Genomic DNA, 22,868 nt, shown 5'->3' with positions numbered 1-22,868 from the left:
AGCTCTGGCAATTCATCAGCAGATCTGTTTTCCTGCAACTGTTGTCCAGCGCTGATGTCATGTTGAAAGAGGGGCTTTATTGGCATTTAGGGTTTACCAGCGAGATTAGCACTGAGTAAAAACCCTCTCGTGCACTATGTGTGTATGAGATAGAGAGAGCGCCTGTGTGTTCATTTATCTCTGACTAACTTTAACTGGAAGAGTTTTCAGGCTAAAAATGCGCATTATGTGGTTGTTTGTTGTAATTTCTTTTTCTTTATCCGCATGTATTTCAATTGTAAAAGTGAAAGATTTCAAAACTATTCCATGATCTGGCCAAATTTTTTAAAATTTTTAGTTTTAGCACTCAAAGAGCACCTGTCAGTCGTTACTGAGCATTTAATATAAACAAATTGTCTGGTAAATACTAGTACCTCTAACACCAATTTGTGTCAATAAGTTCATATATACAAACTAATATGCAAAACAAAGAAAACGTTATGAATCCCTCAGAGTTGGATAATGTTGGAGAAATACGTTCTCGATTCAATTTTTATTTATTTATTTTTATATATTTTTGTTCTATTAATTGCAACGTTCTTATTACACATTTTTGCACATTATTAATATTTTAATTGAGAAAGTGTACATTTACTTCTATATTCTCTTTAAACTTTCTTATCAAAAAGATTACAGTACAAATGACAAATAAAGAATGTTTTACTAATTTAATCCAAATACAGAGCCAATAGCCAAGTGAAAAAAAAAGGTTAATAAATAATTTTTGCCAAATATTTATTTACCTATTCATCTGAGTATTTTGTTTGCCAGATGTGGCGATTGGTATGTTAAGATCTCCGTACTGTCTGGTTCACACAGTTAGTTTGTGGATGGCCATATCGATAGACTTTGGACTAATTCACAGACAGATTAAGAGTGAAGGCCATACAGTGACCCTCCTGGATGGAAATAAACCGGCCTTGTCTTGTTGCTAGTTCTAAATGAAATGGCATGTATCTCTCAGATATGGTTGTAATCATGTTATTATCCTCTTACGCGTTCCTCTGGGACAGGCTCTGCGAATCGCGGTTGAGTAATTAACCATGAAAAATGTCACTGTAAAAAAAGTGAGAATTATTATCGAAATTATTTTATCCAAGTGCATTCGCTTCCAAAGCATGCTTATTTCATACAAAAGACCCTTAAAAAGGCACATAACCTCCATAAAAGACATCAGTGCAAGCTACATTTCTTCACTTCGCAAAGACGAATGTTATTTGACACGGGAAATCAGACTGACCGTAAAATGAATTAGGCCTTTTCGTGTCGCCTGTGAAAGACTTTGACCACCTTAAGTCTACATATCCCACTGAATACAAGTTTTACCTCAAAGGACGGAGAGAGGCGAAATGGGAATGCTCTTAAAATCCCTGGTAAGTCAAGCCTTGCCTTCTTTAAGGAATTTTAAGCTTCAGCAGTTCAGACACATTCGCAGACTGAAAATTAATATTAATGGCTAGATTTCACAATGTGGCATTATCACACTGAGCGATGGGTGGGCATGCCATCTGGGTTTTGGCAGGTATTAGATATAATCAAAGGGATTACTTCTCTGTGGGCGAAATTATAAACGTGAGTACTGGTTCTTCTACAAAAAGCAACGGCGTGTGAATGTGTTAAAGAGAAGAAAAAGAGGAGAGACTGAGAAAATCAGATTACCGGTGAGACTACATGTGGACCCATGCTATCAGATGTAAAGACTACAATTATTAGTGAGTGGGAAAAAAGCTTTTAAGAGAACAAGTAAAATACACATTCTTAATATTATTGCGTAACCATTGTTATTTCAAGGTGACGCGCTTCACAAGTTCATGCCAGCCGGTGTTTATACTGTTATTAATCTTACATTAATGGGATGATGAATGGAAGCACACCAGGGACGCCAGTCGTTTATCTGTTAAGGTTTACGTTTATTTTCATAGAAGCTGCATAAGTTATCACTGAAAAGAGGTTGCTTAAGTTATAATATAATGTAAAAACACCGATATTTCCGTAAAGCATAGGCTATTATGAACATCTTACACAGGCCTATGCGTTAACCCTACGACAAACTAATGAACAACACAATTTACATCCCCGTTCTGTATCAGAAACCGAGTATCCAATCCAAGAATAACCTGCTGCCATATTGCCTTTGATGCTAAACTTAGATTAAGCGCAATTAGTTATCAGTGACATTGAATAATTCAAAAGTATTTACAATAACCCGTGACATAAAAACTCTAGCACCTTTTGAAACAGATACAAGCTACAATATGCAAAAAAATAGCCTAAACGGGATAAACATGCTAAACTTAATAACTTATCAAAGGTTATTTATATAAGCGGGATAAAAGGATAAACGCTGGAGTCATTAAAGAGGTTTCTGATGATGGACAAGGAATCGCGGAGTTTTAAGAGATTCAGGGAGCAAAAAGCAATGTGCCGTGCTCCAGGCTCCCTCTAGTGTTCAGAATTATGATGACAAGGAATTCCGCTAGTCTTCACAAGAAAGAAACCTACTGAGAGAAGAGAATTAACCGACTTGATTTTACGACATTATAGACAGTTAGATTTAACGATTGAGCTAAAAAAATTAAAAAATAAAAACAAAATAAAAAAAAACGACTTTTTACAGCGATATATGTTTGGGATTTCAAACTGAAATCTGGTTCTTTATTAAACAGTCAATGTTATTTTCCTCATGTTTGAAATACGTTTTTCTTTAGCCAACTTTTTTACAGTTGAGTTATGTGCAAAACTGTTTTGCTATTTAGTTGCTTGGTTAATTAATTATATTTATTATTTTACAATTTGTAAAAAAAAAAAAAAAAAAAAAAAAAAGAATACAAAACGCAATGCAGTGTGACGATGCATTGCGGAGAAGAGGACTTGAAGACTTTATTAAATTTATGGGCCTACGTTATAATTTTTTCTTAATAATGAGGAGGATGATGATATTCATCAAGGCAACATGAAAAGTATTGCAGTGCAATGAATACTTCAGACCAAACACCCAAATGACAAAATGATAAATATGCTTTAATGTTTGCCTTGTTTTGGAAGATTTGCACGAATTGATGTGTAATGCAATTATAAAAAGGATCGCAGTTTAAAGAAATCTTTTACACATTTGTAGTATGCATCTTTCTTACGAAAATGTTAGATCTATGACCGTTTAAACTGTTATTTTTATGCCTCCACATCAGCCTTAAAATGAAGAATCTCGACCAACTCCTACTTGAACTACTGAACAGTCATAGTGCTTTGATATACAAAGAACGAAATTTCAAATACCACAAATCAGAGATGCAGTGTATATGCAATCTCGTAGTCGGTCAGAAATAGAATTTGTTCCGAATATCTTGGCATGCTTATATCCACCAATAATTTGGTAAGCTGATTGAACTGAAATATTTCAGTCAGACTGAGGAATTCTGTTGGTTATAATTGCTTCAGAACCATGGACAGCGACTTTTGCAAATGGTTCCCACAGCCACAAAAACTCTGGCATCGTATAAGCTTTTCTGTAAACACGGGAGACATGCTCACGAAAAATGTAGCCTACTTAATTGCCTTTTATTCCATAGCGTGATGAACAACAATAACAATAGCCTATCCTTCAATCTGACAACGCTGCTTTCCTGCAGACTCTACAGCAACTGTTACACAAGCACATGCCTTAGTTAAAAATAAACACTTAATCATCATATTACCATAACCATGTCTTTTCAAACCTTTTTTTTTCTTTCTGTGAAGCATAATACAAGACATTTTTTTTCTTCTTCTTTTTTTGTGCATTGAAAGTCAATGGGTACCGAAATGGTTTGGTTACCAACATTATTCAGAATATATTCTTTTTTGTTCCACGGAAAAAATAAATTCATACGGATTTAGAGTGACATTAGAGTGAGTAAATAATTACTGAATCTTCATTTTGGGGTTAACTATACCTTTAGGAGTATGCAGAACAACTGAAATTGTTTACCTGTTGCAACTAAAGAAAAGAAAAGAAATAAAAGAAAAGAAAAGAAAAGAAAAGAAAAGAAAAGAAAAAAAAGAAAAGAAAAGAAAAGAAAAGAAAAGAAAAGAAAAGGTTCTTCTATATGTAAAAGTGTTGTATTGTCTTATTGAAATTCAGCATTAAAGACGGTGGTTCCATATAATATTGTATTCTATTGTGTTTATCTCTGTCTTAATTATACTAATTTTCATACTTTACAAAGTGCTTTTTGTTAATATGTAATTTATTTAGTGTCATTGTTCATACGGACCTTTTACTTTCTGCTTCGAACATTTCCTTTGTAAATTCTGTTCTGCCAATCTAAAAATAAGTGGACAGTATTACTGAAATGTTCTTGAAAATAAAGATTATACGTGAAATTTGAAAGTGGTTTAAAAATATTAAAGACAATATTAATTAAATAAAATGTCGTTGTCCGGGTCGTTTCTTGGGGTTGCCGTGATTTTGCCAAGTAAGACATGTTCCTGGATCAACATCTTTTGATGATCCTGAATAAACATTATTGTCCAAAAATATAGACTTAACCCAATCCCTACCCCTAAACCTAACCCTTCCCATAATTTATTCCTAAAATCAGTGGGGAATGATAGCTGATTAACAAGGGTGTAGAAGCACCTAATCCTGATTTTAAGTCTAAAACAGATATTTCCTGATAGGTTATATCTCAATTCTGATTGGTTGATTGTAATGTTGTTCCAGAATCAGCAAGGCTGTTGATCCAGGAACATGTTGTACTTGGTGAAATCACGCTCGCCCGTTTCTTGGTCTTAAATTGCTGAAGGTATCCAATAAAATATTTTTTAAAACGCCTTAAGAATCTACACAATCAACTGCACTCACTGGCAGGCTGGGGCACCACTGGAGGAGAAAATTCTAAGAATGTTGAAACGTTGTCGAAAGTCTTTTTGAGAGAAAAGTGTCGAAATATCACCCAACATTTGAGAGTGTAATGTGAGCACATATGCAGCAGATATCTTGATTAACGATGTGAAATTGTGAGGCTTTTCTACACGTTTAGGATAATACAAGATCCAGCTGTAGCCTATATACACTTATCATTTGGAATTGACGTTTATAATAAGTGCGGTCACTGGATCCACAAGTAATTTTAAACGTAAGATCTCACAAGTCGCATTGAAGATACAGTGTAGATTTTTTCAAGTTATTGGAATTTGTGATATCATCCTGTATACAACTTTGTTTTATATAATTTAATAAAATTATTCTTTGAAAGATCTTGGGGTTTTGTTCAAAAATGGGTTATTACGAATACGAACACAGTATAACAATGTCATAGACCGATATATTACAGTGCCAACGCTTCAAATCATAATAATTATAACAGTAATGTCAACGGCATACTGGAAGAACTCATTTCCTGTAGCCTACAGTTGCATGCGCTGTTGACTGGAGAGCAGGACGTCATCACGCCACAACACTGGCATGGAGCCACTAGATGGTGCTGTGGATAAGCGATTACGCACGGCACACGAATTCTTTGGAACAGTCTATTGCCGAAGCCTGGCTTGTGTCTAATCGATTCAATCACAACATATGCCAAAGCTCTTATCTAACTAGAAGTATTGCGCTTCATCAAATAGAGCAGCTACAGCCTATAATCATTCATGAATAGCCAAATTTTTAAAAGTAAATGTATTCCCCATACCAGAGGTTTTCAAACTGGGATCCAGGTGGCCAGTGTAAAAATAAAAATTATAATAAAATAAAAATGATAGATAGATAGATAGATAGATAGATAGATAGATAGATAGATAGATAGATAGATAGATAGATAGAAAAAAATAAAAGATAATAAATAAACAATATAAGTTTACAAAATAAATAAATAAATAAATAGCATTAACAGAAATAAAAGATAACATTATATAATATAGTATACATATAAAATAACTTAAATTATATTTGAATAATTAAATAAAAACAAACAAATAAATAATACGTAGTGCTGTAATGAGTAGAAAAAAATATGAAACATAAAAACTATATATTTTTCCACATATTTACAATATTAAGCTGTCTTTTAAGAGTTAGTAAAATTTGAGGGGTCCCTCACACAAACATGATTCAATTTGGGGTCTGTGGAAAGATTGAAAAGTCCTGCCCAGTACCATTTATATAGCGTATAATAGAGCTAGTTGTCACTCGGGACAATTGTCACTATATCTTAAAGTCAAATATCCAATTACACAAAATATATATATTCATGTGCCTTGTGATTTTAATAAAGGGCATATTAGTAGAACATCATTAAAGAGGAAGGCTGCCTACACCTTAAACCTCAATAATCTGGTCTGGTTCGGTCATAAGAATTGAAGCACATGGAACCATGATATCAAGACTAAAAGTGAAGCAGGAGCCCCTCAGAAGGAAGATGGTTGAGGCTTATGAGTCTGAAGGAGGATTTAAAGCCATTTCCAAACTACCTAAAATCTATAACCCCACTGTCAATAACAAATGAAGCATCCATACATACAAGAAACTCCACAGATGTGACACAGACAAGTAGCCTGTTCAGTGTAAGAGACTGATAGACAAGTAGGCCTATAAGAAAAAATAAATAAAAGCTTTTCTGCAAAAGGGAGCAATAGGCTACCAGCTACTAAATAAAAGGGTATATGCCCTTTTCCCCGAACAGAATACAATTTCTGTTATGTTTGTTGAATAAAATATTTTTATTCAACAAATATAAGCTTCAGCATTGATATTCCCACATATTTTGAAAAGGGACAAAACTGGGGATGTCCTTGTACTTACGCAGCACTGGTGACGTGATCAGCTAGTGGGGGGCATGTTGTCACAAATGATCTTTGTGACAGTTTTTCATCTATTTTGTCCAGGCCGGTAATAGTTTTTTAATTTTTTTTTTCCTGGTAAACAAAACTTTAAAATACGTGTCCTTACAAGATATGACTTCCAAATATAAACCCATATCCACACGAATAACAAGGCCCTATCTCCTCCGGTTTCTCACTTTCTACCAGAGAGTGCAGATGTGTTTGTCCATTTTGCATATTTTAGAAAATGACCCCGTCTGACAGATCGTCTGCTCCTCTGCTCTCGCATTCGTCCAGTAACAACCTGATTGATATTTGAAAACATTCGTCAGAGGGTATGAGGGCGCAGAGCATGTCGGGAAATGTCTGTACGGTGGGCGCCATATTGGAGCAACAACTATTGTTATAAATTGAGACGGGGCTGCTGCTGGCTGAGTTTACATGTTTTCTGCGTGTTTGTTCTGAAAATATTTGGATATTTCTACGCAAGGTCATGAAAGAGATGTCAACGTAAGTCTTCCGTGGTTCACAAGGATGTTAGTAGGTTAAACGAGTTAGTTGTCGAGAAAAAATGCAGCGCTAGGCTAGTTTAGCCAGTTTGTTGAGATAACGGACAGAGAATGCAGGCTGTAGCGGATAAGCGGCCTCGGTGTGTTTTTTTTATATATATAAAAACACTCGCATGCATTAGAGTAATTAAATATACATGTGTTGTAGTCAACTGCATTTAACACGAGTATTTTGGTGGTGTTGGCCATGTAATCTTGTCTTTGTTTACACAAAAGTTGGGCAATGCAGGTGGATGTAAACGCGGTTCTTTTAGCCCTTGTTTATGTTTCACGAAACAAACCACGTTTAAATATAGAAGTCCTATGTGCTCTGACATTGTTTATATTAAGTTAAATGTATGTGTATGTATATATAAGTTTATATAGGCATATTGTGTGTGTGTGTGTGTGTGTACACACAATCCATCATACACTTTTCATTTACCTTGCTTATATTTAGTACTATCATAAGTTATGATTAGAGAATGTTTCTCATGTCTTGTTGTTTTTCTTGTAGTGTTGAGTTCAGTACTATTTGATTCTTTTTAAAGTTAAGTATGTCTGGAGTGCAGCATTAACCTATAATTATTGTCGTCGTCATCATCATCATGTCTTCATTTGCAGGACTGGTAACAGTACGCTTGGCGGGCAGCAGCCTCGGAAACATTATGGCATCACTTCTTCAATCAGCCTGGCCTTTCCCAGAGAGATAGACCATATCTACACTCAGAAGCTCACTGAGGCTATGAAACCATTTGGAGTGTTTGAGGGTGAAGATGAACTCAATCACAGGTGAGGGTTTCATTTATGTGATTTAGTCACTGCTTTCCAGTGGTTCGAGATGGTGGTTTGTGCAGCCTGACAAATATGTGTTGTTCGTTGCTAACTATGTAGTGTCTTTGATTAAAGTACTAACATGAACCTTTGAAGTAACATTACAGTCAACATATCTGGAGTGATCTGTACAGTTAGGTCCATATATAGTTGGACGCTGACACAATTTTTATAATTTCGGCAATTGGACAAATAAATATAATGATAAATAAAATGCTAATTTTTAACATTTTGTTGAGAAACTTTTGCAGACTGCCTTAAGTCTGGAACTCATGGGCATCACCAAAGACTGGGTTTCCTCCTTTGTGATGCTTTGCCAGGCATTTACTGCAGCCGACTTCAGTTGTTGTTTGTTTGTGGGTCTTTCTGCCTTTAAAAGCTGGAGGAACAATTTGCAACTTATTAGGTCAATTGGCAACATGATTGGGTATAAAAAGAGCCTCTCAGATTGGCAGTTTCTCTCAGAAGTCAAGATGGGCAGAGGATCACCAATTCCCCCAATGCTGCGGCGAAAAAATAGTGGAGCAATATCAGAAAGGAGTTTCTCAGAGAAAAATTGCAAAGAGTTTGAAGTTATCATCTACAGTGCATATGGGGGGGGGGGGGTACATATTAAAGAGCTGTAATTCCTTAAAGGGTTAGTTCACCCAAAAATTAAAATTAGCCCATGTTTTACCCTCAAGGCATCTTAGGTGTATATGACTTTCTTCTTTCAGACAAATCCAATTGGAGTTATATTAAAAATTATCATCCTACATCATCCACCCGGAACGGCTTGCACATATGACAGATATTTTTTTTTGCAACTGTTTTACTCTACTCTTCTGGTGTGTGAACTTGTGAGGCATGCTACCACAGTTTTAAATATAGATTTGTTTGATGTCTGGCTGACAAGTCTTCAAGTGCTGTAGAACTGATGCACTACTGTGCGCAAGATGGCAGTCTTCAGTCTTGTAGCGTGCACTTGGCAAGGTGTTCGACATTAATAGTCAGTATACCATAGTTCAAACCACAGATCATCATAACATGATTAAATAGGAAATGTTTTTAGGCGCTAAAGAGTAGGGCTGCACGATGTGTCGTTTAAGCATCGATATCGCGATGTACGAATCCATGATAGTCACATCGCAGGATGTGCGATGTAGGCTGTCGTAGTTGATACGTTATTCATTAACCGTACGGGCCAGCTGCTCCCCGGCCCTTGACGGATGTGATTCGTGGATTAATTGCACAGCTTAACCATCATAGAGTGAAAGTTTATCATTTGCATGTGTTTTTAAGTCCTGTCAGTTTAACAGGGTGCATATAAGAATGAGCAGAGAGCGAGAGAGCCCCGGCCACGCGCGCGCTCACCTTCACCATCTTCAAACAACATGAGCGCTGTCTTGCTCTCTCTCCTTCGCGCATATTAATCAAAATCTATTGACACGATGGTGTCGAACAAAAAACAAAACAAAAAAAAACTATCCAGTGATGAAATGTTTTCTGTGTTGTCAAATCTTGTGCAATATCCTAAACTGCCAAAATAATTACACAACGTGTGCCGTACACGTCTGATTTGCGAACTAATGATTCCTTTGAACCGATTCATTTTAATGAATGGTTTAATCAACTGACCTGTCCAACATTGAACTCATGAGACGTCTGAATTGGTGTATAATGTTCTATTTATTAAACTATTTAACTACATTATTTAACATTTACTATTACTAAACTGCACTTCTACAACATTGTTAATTTCAACATTTAGGCTATAGCCTTCATTGTTGAAATCAAAAGTTGTACAGTATTTGTTAACATAGTTTATGCACTGTGAAGTAACATTACCAAACAATGAAGAGCTGTGTTTTTATAAACAAAGATTCATAAATATAGTAACAAAAGTATTGCTCGTGGTAAGTTCATGTTAGTTAATGTTAACAATTCAAACCATATCCTAAAGTTACAAACAAATAATTTACTCTGATTTAAATAATACTCTGATGTTTAAATCATTTAAAATAAGAATGTAAGTGTGCTCACCCCTTTTTTTTTTGTAAGAAAAAATTAGATTAGATTTCATATCGCAATATATATCGCGGAAAATAAAATATCGCAATGTCATTTTTTCCCAATATCGTGCAGCCCTACTAAAGAGAGTTACCCAATAATTATGTTATACAAAGATAAACTTCTGATGTTTTTTACACAGTTTGATTTATTGCTGGTTTAAACTAAATATCATTTGATTTCTACAGTATTGAGTGTATAATTTCTCTACTACAAACCAGTTTTTGCACAGTGTCTTGTAGGCACTAAAAGGGATGTTTGTCTTTTATAGACTTGCAGTTCTTGGAAAGCTGAATTCATTTGTGAAGGAGTGGATTGCAGAAATCAGTGAATCAAAGGTAAATAATACTGCAGGTCTCTTGACCTGTTTACCAAGTTACATGATGAGATGCTTTTCTGAATTATCCCTTTTCCCTCACAGAATCTTCCAACGTCAGCAGTAGTGAATGTTGGGGGCAAAATCTTTACTTTTGGGTCATATAGGTTGGGAGTGCACACAAAAGGTACATTTAATGAGCTTGATTGTACTGTAGAGCAGCAGTTTGACCTTTAAAGATCTGCCATCATAAATTAAAAAAGGCTTTACATTTATAAAGGGGTATGTGTGCTGTATTGTGCATATCAAATTGTTTTTTTTCTTTAGGTGCTGATATAGATGCTTTGTGTGTTGCCCCACGTCACGTCGAAAGAACTGACTTTTTTTCATCCTTCTTTGAAAAACTAAAACGGCTTGATGAGATTAAGGATCTACGAGTGAGTACTTTTTCTATTCCTTATTTATTAGTGTTGTCAAAAGTACCAACCGTGATACCATTCGGTACTGACATTTTAAAAACGTCCTGCTTAAAAATGTCCAGCTAACATTTGAGCGCTGTTGAGCAGATTCTTAAACCGTGCTAAATGGACATTGTGTCCACGTGCACAATAGATATGACTGTGGTTGATCCTTTTAGCCAATTAAAGTTGTCATCTGTTGAGCACGTGAACACAATGACCAGTCAGCACTGTTTAAGAATCTGTTCAACAGCGCTCAAATGTTGGCGGGAAACGTTTAAAAAAATTCCTATACTGAATGGTATTGCGATCTGTACTTTTGACAACACTATTTATACCTCTGCTACTGCTTTGTTTAAAGATTGACTTATCCTGTGTATAATTCCTTTTCAGGCTGTAGAAGATGCATTTGTACCAGTCATCAAATTCAAGTTTGATGGAATTGAGGTAAAACACTTAAAGTGTTTATGATATGTAGCCTGGTTGATATTTTGTTTTAAGCTTTTTTTTTTTTTTTTTTCTCCTCCACCGATTGATCTGCTGTTTGCCAGGCTGGCTCTACAGTCAATTCCTGATAACCTGGACCTGAGAGGAGACTCTCTCCTCAGAAACTTGGACATCAGATGCATTCGCAGTCTAAACGGTAATACCCTCTAAGATTTTATTTAAATTTCACAAAACACTGTAGATTCTTCCATAAATGTACTTTTGTTTTGCAGGTTGCCGTGTTACAGATGAGATCCTATATCTGGTGCCTAATAAAGAGAACTTCAGATTAACATTGAGAGCAATTAAACTGTGGGCCAAACGTAAGTCCGATTTAAAGCTTGCCTTCAGACACTTTTTGTCTGGTTTGAAATCAAGACTTCTGATGTATTTTTTTTTTTAATCTTGGCTTGACATGATAAAAGCAAGTTAATACTGCATTTCCATGATGTTTTTTTTTTTTTTTTTTTTTTTTTTTTTAGGACGTGGAATCTATTCCAACATGCTAGGCTTTCTTGGTGGAGTTTCCTGGGCTATGCTCGTGGCCAGAACTTGTCAGCTCTATCCAAATGCTGTTGCCGCCACACTTGTGCACAAGTTCTTTCTGGTCTTCTCTAAATGGTGAGGTCATAGCACATTCTGTTCATATGGTGGAACTGAAACTTCACGTATTGTTTTGCTGATAATGTCTAGTCTCTTTCCTGCATCCATGGAACGTCCATTGCTTTTTCCCCCTCTTAACTTCATTTCTGGTTTTTTTTGACTTATTCAGGGAATGGCCAAACCCTGTGCTTTTAAAACAACCTGAAGACAGCAATTTAAATCTGCCAGTCTGGGATCCACGGGTTGGTATTAAGCTCGTTGTGAAAAACAGTTTTCTAGTTTTTCTGGACCTTTTGCTATACAGTTTGTCATTTTATTTATAGGTGAATCCATCAGACAGGTATCATCTGATGCCAATCATCACTCCTGCATATCCACAACAGAACTCTACCTACAACGTGTCCACTTCCACACGCACCATCATGAGTGAAGAGTTCAAGAATGGTGTGTAATAGATCGTCTCTAATTGGCCATTTCTCTTAACCATTTGCTAATTTTTCCAAATTTTCTGTTTAGGTCTCACTGTTACAGATGAAATTCTTCAGGGTAAAGCCGACTGGTCCAAGTTGTTTGAACCTCCTAACTTTTTCCAGAAGTACAAGTAAGTGGATGTCCACAGTGTATCATCAAAGATCAATTACAGTAAAGATTTAATGTCTTTTTTGGGTTGTTGCAGGCATTACATTGTCCTCACTGCCAGTGCATCCACTGAGGAAAACCATCTGGAGTGGTAAGAGTTCAAAAAATATGTCTTGGTTTTTTTGTGTGTGCAAAAATTTTGTAATTTGAAGTATTACAGGGCTTCAGACTGTCAGCAAATGGTCGCATCTTGCTTTACTCTGGAACCAAAGTTGATTTCGCGACACTTACTGCATAGATGAAACAGTGCTGCAAGATCCAGTGAGAAGCATTTGAATTCGCCGCATAATGAATAAGGTTGCTGCGAGATGTAGTGAGAATCATTCCAATTCTGCATTCCAATCTCTGTTTTAAACAGATCAAACAGCGCTGATGTAGAAAATCAGAAACCGTAACGCTAACTGTAACCATGGTGTTGTGGCAAAAATCGTAGAATGTTATAACGTTATTAATTTCAGGGTTTGTACAACCTTTTGAGAGAGAAATACAAGCAATTTTCAATGACTTTCAAGTATATCACACAACTGTTTCCAGCACTTTAAAGCACTTTAGATAGCAGCAGAGCAGCACTTATTGGCTTATTAGTCATTCATACTTTTTCCTTTATATTTTGAAATTATAAAATCACTATTATAAAATATCAGATCTTTAAGAAATCAGATTTTGTCAGTTATGCACTTTTTGTGTGTGTGTGAAGTAAGAAAAGTCACAGTCACAGAAGTTGTTGTTCCATATAACTATAGAAGAATGTTATGTTCAGTAAGAGTATAATTTGTACCTTTTCTACATAAAAATAAGATTGTACATTTGATACTGTTACTGTTGTTAATAAAATAAATTTTGTGAGCTTCCCAACTCAAGCTAAATGCTTTACTATCAAATGTAAACAAGAAATGAACATGTAATATTATTAGTAGCTGCACTTATTAATGCAAAACAATAGTAATTTTATCATATCTAGGCCTGGGCAAAAAAAAAGATTTTGCGAATAATCGTTGTTTTTTTTTTTTTTGTTTTTTTTTATGGCGTCGATTCGATATCGATTCTCAAAAGCCACGAATCGATCTTTTCCGGTATTTATTTCAGCATTTAAAAGGATATCTGATTAATGTGAATCTTTGCATTAGTCTTCTCCACTAGATGTCACCCTCTTATTTACCTTGCGCAATGTTACAACAGAAAGCCTGTCACTCATTTGGTGCTTATCATGGCGGAGATACTGTTGACAAGAACAAAGCAATATGCGCGATTTGCAATGCTCAGGTAAAATTCTATAGTAATACTAAAAATCTGCGGTAGCATTTGACATCACGCGTAAAGGCGCCATAATTTCCGCAATGAATGAATGGCAGATGGTGCAACATATTTTCTTTACACAAGCGCGGACGACACTCGCGGTGTTTTCAGCCTCTGTCGTCTCACTATGAATAGACTAATTTCATCCCTAGCTACTCTGAGAGTCACTTCATTAACATTTTACCGTTTAATCTGACAAAACTACTGTCATATCACATACACAGCAGCTGCAAGTTCCTCACGGCAACCCGTCAAAAGAAAAGTTTAGGTTCACGTGAAGAAATTGTCAAAAACATTACTATTTAGCAGTCTTAAGACTCAATGTAACAACAATGCTACTACTACTACTACTACTAATAATAATAATAAATATTAATAAATCTTTATTTTTAAAGGAATCATCACGTTTGTTTTCTTTTTAATTTTAACAGTGTATCTCTTTTGTGTAGCACTTTGTTTGCCAAAAAATAAAAGGGTTTTTCATTTGATTCGGATAAATTAATTGTTTTATGCCTTCATCTGATTACCAGAAAAAATAAGAACATTTTACATGGCCCTATTATTGTTTAAAAAAGGACCCAATACAACAAAAGAAAAGGTTTAAAATACAGGCCTGTGGCTCTTAATTTCTTTTTATAAATTCACCATTTGTAAAAAAAATGTGTTAATTTTTTATTTTTTTTTGAAATATCAATAGCATTTGTATTAAAACTATATTCACTGAATGTAATAAAAAAAATTGAGTGTTAAATCGAGAGCTTGTGAATTGAAATCGAATTGAGACATCTGAATCGATACCCAGCCCTAATGATATCATATATATATTTGTCATATCCCTCTGAAATTAAAAGAATATTGCACATTGTCTGAGTTAAGTCTATCTATTATCAAAGCATTTGTCAGTAATACAGTTAAAATGGGGAAAATATGTGAATGATTGCATTGCAGGCTGATTTAAGGCTGATTTTTCTCCTAAAATGTTCAGTCGGGCTACAGTGCTCCTATGAAAAATAGTTAGTCTGGAGCCCTGTATTACTAGTAATGTTATTTGTGTCAGAGACTTTTCCTCTACTTAAACAGCATAATGACCGTAATAATCGTAGAAAAGTCTACTCCGAAATGATCAATATGGGTTTACCAAACAAATTGTCTTTGAATTTTTTATTAATTTTAATTCATTTTTAATTAATTTTTTTTAATAGTCATTTCATCAGGCTAAAAATCTCGCTCAGTTAATGCTGTAAACTATAGTGAGTCCCATTACTTGCACATTACTATAATATTAAAAGAGCCGAAACTAATAAATTCAATTGCCATTTAATTTTAAATATAATAATCGCCACTCAAATAAAAATAAAAAATTGTATGAAAGCATTTTAATTGCACATAAGGCAGATTTACATTTAATTTCTAAATCTAATTGTAAAATTCTAATTCATTGATGAAATATAATCATTTACACAGTACCTGTCAAAAAATTTTCATGACGGATTTATTTAAACTTACAGTTAAGATGTCACTAACAGATAAAACACAAATAATGAATATTTCAGCTAATATTTGGAGAAATGCTCAGTCTTTTCTGAGGTAAATGTAAAACTATGTGACATCTTGTTTTCCCTACAAGCTATTGTATTGACGTCTTTCTGTGGTTGATTGAGCTGATTTGAGTAATTACATGACACGAGATGTCTGCGAAGCCAACATGCCACATCAAAGAGTGTCAAAATGGCATTTATTCTTTGTATTTCCTGAAAAAACTAAAATTGCCGGAATTTGAGACTTTGTTTCCCGTCAAAAATAATGATATTTAAAACCAGAAATTTCAAAAGAGATTATGCACATGAAGTGGTTAAAACAACACTGTGTTTGTTCTGTACACATGCATACCGAATTTTTTTCGAATATGTGTACCATTACACCCCTAATATTCAAAATCAGTTCTCTGATAAAAATTGGGTTCTGGGAATGGAATCACGGGATCTTCATATAATGATGTTCTGGCCTCAACAGGATTGGACTGGTCGAATCAAAGATAAGAGTGTTGGTTGGAAATTTGGAGCGCAATGAGTACATCACCCTTGCCCATGTCAACCCACAGTCTTTTCCCGGGTCAAAAGAGAATCACAACGAGTAAGTAACAGATGAGTGTGTGGCAAGACCAGATGTTTTATCTAGCTACGAGTATGTTTACATGACTGTAATGGTATGTGATGATGTAGTGATTGTTTCATGTATTTATAGCTAAAGAAATAGTTGAGGTTTACACTATTTTGGCATGCTTCTGGTACAATTCCAAACTTTTTGAACGTAAGGAAATTCTGTAAATAATGCAAAGCAGTCTTGCATAGATTTACAACCGTCATGCACAGTATTGTGAAATCTCTACCAGCTGACACATTTCTACCCTTGTACTGGATTTCTGCTATAACAAACATGGAGTTAATGTTTTATCTAAAATTTGGGTTTTAGAAGTATGTTCGGGGTTTCAGCTTCTGCTTCTTTAAATTACCTTTAATCAACTTTTTATGATACCCATGTTTATTTTGTGGCCATGAAACAGTACAGTGGTGAACAAGTGCTTGACTAGTGTGAGTTTTCCAACAGCAGGCGCTGATATCAAATGGCCAATATATACAGACTGCTCAACTGACTTTTAGAACCTGCAAATTTACAACAGATTTTTATGCTTTTTTCCACAGAAATGAATTTGTTTCCATGTGGTTCATTGGAATCAGCTTCAAAAAACTGGACAACTCTGACTGTGTGAATATTGACTTGACCTACGACATCCAGTCCTTCACAGATACTGGTAAACTTCTCAGCCTCTGTTGTTTTCCTCCATGCTCATGTCTCGTGGATGTAGTTGTTAGAACTTGGGGTCTTTTAGGGTGTATTCACACTTGTCTTGTTTGGTTCGATTGAGTCAAACTCAAGTTCATTTTCCTCCTTGGTGCAAATCGTAATTACATCATACATCATATGACATTGTCCTTATATGATGCTCATAAGTTTATACATATAGCGTTAGTATCTGATAACACCAAATCAGTAAAAGTATAAAAACTGCACTAAGAAAGATCTCCATGATTAGCCTTTTTTGCACTTTGCTTTTCCCTGCTTGAGAATTTCTGTCAAATGAAGTTCATTGTAGTTTATAGGCAGGCCAGCAATATCAACATGCTAAAGGATGGCATGACTATTGAGGCCACACATGTGAAGAAAAAACAGTTGCATCAGTACCTGCCTCCTGAACTTGTGCAGAGGAAGAAGAAGGTAAAAAAAAGTCTCTTAGTGTTTGTAGAAAAATTCAATACTCTAAGTCTGTAAAGACGCTAAACTACATTGCAACTGTATCCTGTCTCTCTTTTGGGCAGAGTTTGGGAGATATAAATCGGAGCTCAAATGGTGGGGGATCAAAGCGCTGCTCTCTGGATGGCAGTCAGCTGGACAGCTCCAGGGACACAGACATCGGCACTCCATTCAGCTCGCCTACACCAGTCAGCAAACCATGCCAGCCAGCCTCCACACCTGAAGATAGGTAGTGTCACTGATCAGGATGAAATATTTGTGATTTAGCTAGTTCAGACCAAATGATTCTAAGGGATTTCTGAAAGATCACAAGATGATTTTAAGCCATCTGACTCATACCTCTCCAAGATACTGAAATGCCATTTTCAGTTTATGGTATCACTGTTGACTACCAGAAAGCTTTTAGAAGGTCTAGGGGTTGGAACCGAAAACAAGACTTGGATATTACTCTACACTTGCTTCAGTGCGGAAATTATAAATGTCACAAACTGCATGTAGAGTGTCATGGTTTTTTTTTTTTTTGTGGTTAAGCTAATTTTATGGCCTCATTCTCAAACTCAAGAAATGTTTAAATATGAGTTAGCTGTAATATCAAAATGCTGTTACATAAAATTACTTAAATCTCTTAATTTGTTTTCTTTTTTCCTTTATTTATTTTTTTATTTTTTTTGTCAGTAGTATTAGCCCACCCAAGCATCCAGTCCTTGTATTCATGGACAGCCCACCAGAATCAGAAGTTTCTCCTCCAAAACCAGAACAGGGAATGTCCATTCCAGTCATCGGATCCAGTAAGTGCCATCATATCTTCTGTTATGGACTTGTTCCTGTTTTTCTATTGGGGAAACACACTTAACATCAAAATTAAGCTACATTTATTCTGATTCCACTCATCTAGTTTTTTTTTTTTTTCAGAGCCCATCACCACTCCAGTTGCCAAGCCCCCAGCACCTCCCACTGGCAACACCATTCCTACAGTGGTGGGCCGCAGTGTGATACCCCGCATTACCTCTTCCTCCCCTAGCCTAACTGAACTGCCCAACAGTATCAATGGAGCACCAAAGAGACCTCACTCTCCATCTCTGGAAGATCCACCTAAGAGGCACAAAGATACAGAGGTGCTAAGCTCTTGTAAAATACACAGGCCAAGAAATCCATTACAATTGATCAACCTTTCTGTAGATCACTCATATAATCTAGTCGAAAAACTTCAAGCATGCCTTAATATGTGAATGAATTGTTTTTTTGCTTCAGGTGTTTTCAGATGACTCTGCGTTTAAAGAGCCGTACCCTCCAAATAGTAATGGCTTGGATGGTGAAGAGGGTCCAACAGTGGTGAGGGTATTTTTTTTTTCTCTCTCTCTCTCGTGTTTATTGCTTTACTCTCAGGTATTGACCACAACTGGCTCATTTCACTAATACTGAAATCAACACAAGACCACATGCAATGGTGTTGCAAAAAACAATTTTTTTTTTTTTTTGTCTTTTTTTTGTTGACACAGGAGGGTCTTTCAGCAACCAAACCTATGCCAATACCAACAATTGATACATCAAGATCACAGGTAATTGACATGTAGTAATCATCATAATTTGAAGTCTATATTGAAATCTTTGACTGTGTTTTGTATTTTCAGAGACTACCCAGTAAAGAGCTTCCGGATGCATCTTCCCCAATTCCCACAAGCAACCTCCGTGTTATTAAAAATTCAATCAGGCTCACTCTTAACCGATAACAATGAGTTATCTACAGGTAACATTAATTGTTAATGTTGCTGCCACTCTTTGATTCAGCCTTTAATCTGTTTTTCCCCTCTTCTTGAACATCTGTCTGCACAGGTTGTCCCTTAAAGAGTGGAACCACACTTGTGTAACAGCAGTGCTGCTTTTAAACTGCTACTGATATTTGGCTGGTCTTCCTGCTTGTTACAGAGTTAGTGTAAAGTATTGCTCCCCCCTCCCCCCTTTTTTATGCCTTACTGTGTCAATGCTTGCTTAAACATCTATTTGAGCTTTTGAAACAAATTGTACAGTAGATGTAGTTTGTATATAACTTTAAAAATCATTGTTAGTCTTTCTATGCCACCTTAATGTAGTTTTTATTAACAAAAAAATTTTGAAAAAAAAATTGTCCTGTTTGTCACTGTAAATGAGATTCTTCATTGTTTGTCCGAAGGTTTTCGTTGCAGTCTTTTTGTATTCGCTGTATCGGTTCTGGTTCAGTTTCTGGGAGGACCTTTTGTGTGGGGTGCGTATGTGTGTGAGTGTGTAGATGGACTAGCATTAGTAACTAAAAACCAAGACTCCATTACCCATCACATTAAACGCTGCAGCCACTCCATAGTTTTGTTAACAGATCAGAACAAAAGAACAGTATTAGATCTGGGGTTTGGGTCTGTTGGCCAACATTTAAAGGCAGATCTGGTTTTACAAAGAGCTTGTGATTGAGTCAGTGTTGGTTTTTGCGAGTGCATGTGCATGATTGTATTTCCCTGCGTCTAGAGCATCACCCCTGCGCCTCCCATGGAGGTCTGGATGGCAGTGTCTCCTGAACTTAAAGAACAGAGACTAAATGAGATTTCTGCCCTCTTTCCATGATTTTCCTCTTTTTTTTTTTTTTTTTTTTTTTTTTTTTTTCTTTTTTTTTTTCTCTTCTTCCCTCTCAATCTTTCCACAAGCTACTGTCCTACCCTGTTGGGATGTACAGAGAACATAAACTTACTATTCATTTTTGGGGTTTCTTAACATTTTATTTATTTGTACCATTATAATTTTTTATATCACACAGGTATTGCAGTTGAACAACTTATTCTTCTAGACATTAATTTCGTCACTTAGTTTGAATCTTCCTTACCTTTAGGACAATTTAAAAAAAAATTACTTGTCATTCTTTTTGTAGGGCAAAAAGTTGTATTTGACAGGGTATTTTTGTATGTAATGTAAACTGCCTTCTTTACATTAAGAACATAAAAATCTCAAAACCCCAAAGTGACTCCTGTGGTTTCTTTTTCTCTTTCTCTTTCTCTTCTAAAACATTTGTCTTAGAATTACAACGAGGAGAAAAAACGGCACCTTCATATACCTATTCTTTACCCAAGTGTAGGCTATCAGATGGTAAGTGTCGTTGTTTAAGATGACGTCACCTTCTATGGGCGATCCCTGTGACGTAGATCTGAGTAATAAGGTTGTAAACAACCTTGCGTTAACCACTGTCTTCATGTAGGAGCCTCAAAACTAACATGCGAATAACCCTATGGGTACATAATTTGTGTAATTTACAATTCAACAAAGTCAGAACGTAATTTCGCTTTAAAAATTGTTATACTCTCACTGTTGTTGGACATAAACGTCCTTGTTTGTGGGAGATTCCCACTGCGTATACAGGGGATTACCCTAACGGGTGTAACAATAGCGTGAGCTTCAGTAAATAGCTTACAAGCGGCGTTCATTTGAAAAATATATATATATATATATATAATTTGAGCTACTGGTCAATCGGTCTTAATAATAATGTCCACTGTTATTCTAAACTGTGTCAGAATGAGTTCATGTACTTTTTTCTTTCAAATGTTGAACTTTGGTTCTTAAGTTCGCCACACATTGCCATTTTCTCATCCTAATGCTGTTCCATAGGCTCACTTCTATCGTAGACCCACGAAAAGATATGTAAGGCAGGATGTGAGGGTCTGACAGCGGTCACCATTCAATATCTCTGCATCTTTTTCCATACGTTGAAAATAAATGGTGACTGAAGCTGTCATTCTGACTAATGTCTCCTTTCGTGTTCCGCTCAATAACGAAAGCTGCGCTGGATTGGAACAATATAAAGACGAGTAAACAGTGGTAGTATTTTCATTTTTGGATGGACCCTGCCTTTAGGTCTGTTCTATAAGAGGACATTTCTATAGTCAATTAAATAAGCAGGAGAACGTAAAGAGTGTAAAAATTCCCAGCAAGTGTCAGACTGACTGAAGTGAAACTTATTGTATGGAATAAAAAATTTCGTGGGATTTCAAAATCTTAAAACGTTTTCTTATTGGTTGAAATTAAAAGTAAATTAAACGTATTAATTTATTACAAGCACCTTGACATTTCTCATTTTATTTTTGCTTAATTTGAATTTGACGTCGCAGTATGCACATCCCTCGTTTGATTGGCTGCGCTTACGCTGACGAGTATGGCAAGCCCAATTAATATTGGGCGAAGCGCGCTGCGCTGTGAATGATCAGTGTATGACATCAAGTACTGCAAGAGCCATAAGAGAGCAGACGGATCCTTATTATTTGAAGCGCTCTCACAGTACTTCGATGTCGTACTGATCATTCTGCCAGTGCTTCAAGACAAATTACTTTATATTCAATAGAGGGTATGCACGTGATGTCACCGTCAGCTGGAGTGACTGCAGCTCCGCCAACTGAGAGGCAGCATCAGTTTTAAGCGTGAATGCTGCGACAGAACACACAAAACATCTAAAATGAGAAAGAGCTTTGCGATTGACTGTACAAATAGATTTGACAAGAAATCTGAGGCATATTTTTACAGACTGCCGAAAACAACAGAAAAGAGAAGCAAATTAATCGCTGCAATTCACAGAAGCAAATGGACTCCAAGCAGTGGAACACGGATTTGAAGTTATCGTTTCATGTTAATGTTGAATTTTGTGGTAAAATCTTACCCTATATATTGTATTGCTATATATCGTATTGACAACTCATCAAGTAAATATTTACCATGTTACATTCTGAATAACTAGATGTCAAAAGCGTCCCCAGCATCAAAATCAGGCACATATAAATTTCAGAAAACATGATTCCTGGCTGCATATCGATATCCATGGACCACTGGATATTTGGTAATTCAATTAAATTTTATTCAAAGTTTATTTGTATAGCGTTTTTCACGATGCAAAGTTGCAAAGCAGCTTTACAGAAAATGTAAGTTTCTACATTATATTTAGTAATAGCTTATCAGTGGTGACTATCTCAAGTTGATGTCCATATGGTACGGTAAAAATCAAGCGGTTAATGTTGTGTAATCCAACTGACGGTGAACACTATTAACAGCTATAATTATATGTCGCGATTAAACTTATGGCAAAATTTGGTAGTTTTGTATGTTGTCTGAGGGTTAGGCATTATCTCTACTCAGGTGTTCGGTCTTTGTAAGGGCTGGATCCAGAATGACGATTATGCAATTACTAGTTACCACAGGATGTCAATTCCGTGGCAGAAACCGAGAAGGAAATAGAGAAAAATTAGCGTAGCTGCTGTTCCAATTAAGCAAAAAATTATGTGGTCAACCCAAGCAAGTTGTAAGTTATAAGAAACATTATATCGAGTCCAGCAACCTTCAGTTTAAACTGATTATCGTTTGTTTTACTTCTATACCTCTATAGGGAAGCTGTGAAAACGCCTCTATGGTATCTATTTTTATAGTATCTTCCCCTCTATAGTATCTATTTTTGTGTCTAGTACTTATTTTGTATTTGATATATTA

The 22,868-nt window shown here is 35.8% G+C and overlaps 1 protein-coding gene across 5 annotated transcripts; it reads left to right on the top strand.

Annotated features, from left to right (window-relative positions):
* Window positions 1–7,190: 7,190 nt before the first annotated feature.
* LOC109078935 (poly(A) polymerase gamma-like) lies at window positions 7,191–20,360 on the top strand. 5 transcript variants are annotated; one of them, XM_042736978.1, is made up of 23 exons: window positions 7,191–7,347; window positions 8,010–8,177; window positions 10,540–10,606; window positions 10,690–10,771; window positions 10,912–11,021; window positions 11,436–11,488; window positions 11,573–11,685; window positions 11,762–11,851; window positions 12,011–12,149; window positions 12,301–12,373; window positions 12,455–12,575; window positions 12,648–12,732; window positions 12,808–12,861; window positions 16,080–16,199; window positions 16,769–16,878; window positions 17,221–17,342; window positions 17,444–17,607; window positions 18,057–18,166; window positions 18,291–18,493; window positions 18,630–18,710; window positions 18,878–18,937; window positions 19,010–19,125; window positions 19,212–20,360. In XM_042736978.1, the coding sequence occupies exons 1-22, from the start codon at window positions 7,331–7,333 to the stop codon at window positions 19,106–19,108; spliced, it is 2,241 nt and encodes a 746-aa protein (XP_042592912.1). In that variant the 5' UTR covers window positions 7,191–7,330; the 3' UTR covers window positions 19,109–19,125; window positions 19,212–20,360. The 5 variants fall into 5 exon arrangements, with proteins under 5 accessions (XP_042592912.1, XP_042592908.1, XP_042592910.1 ...); XM_042736974.1 differs by having other exon boundaries at window positions 18,630–18,716; XM_042736976.1 differs by having other exon boundaries at window positions 18,054–18,166.
* The last annotated feature ends 2,508 nt before the right edge of the window (window positions 20,361–22,868 follow it).

Source organism: Cyprinus carpio, chromosome B13 (assembly GCF_018340385.1).
Source record: "Cyprinus carpio isolate SPL01 chromosome B13, ASM1834038v1, whole genome shotgun sequence".
NCBI lineage: Eukaryota > Metazoa > Chordata > Actinopteri > Cypriniformes > Cyprinidae > Cyprinus > Cyprinus carpio.
Note: the sequence above shows the minus strand (reverse complement) of the source record. Positions and strands in the feature narration are given on the sequence as shown.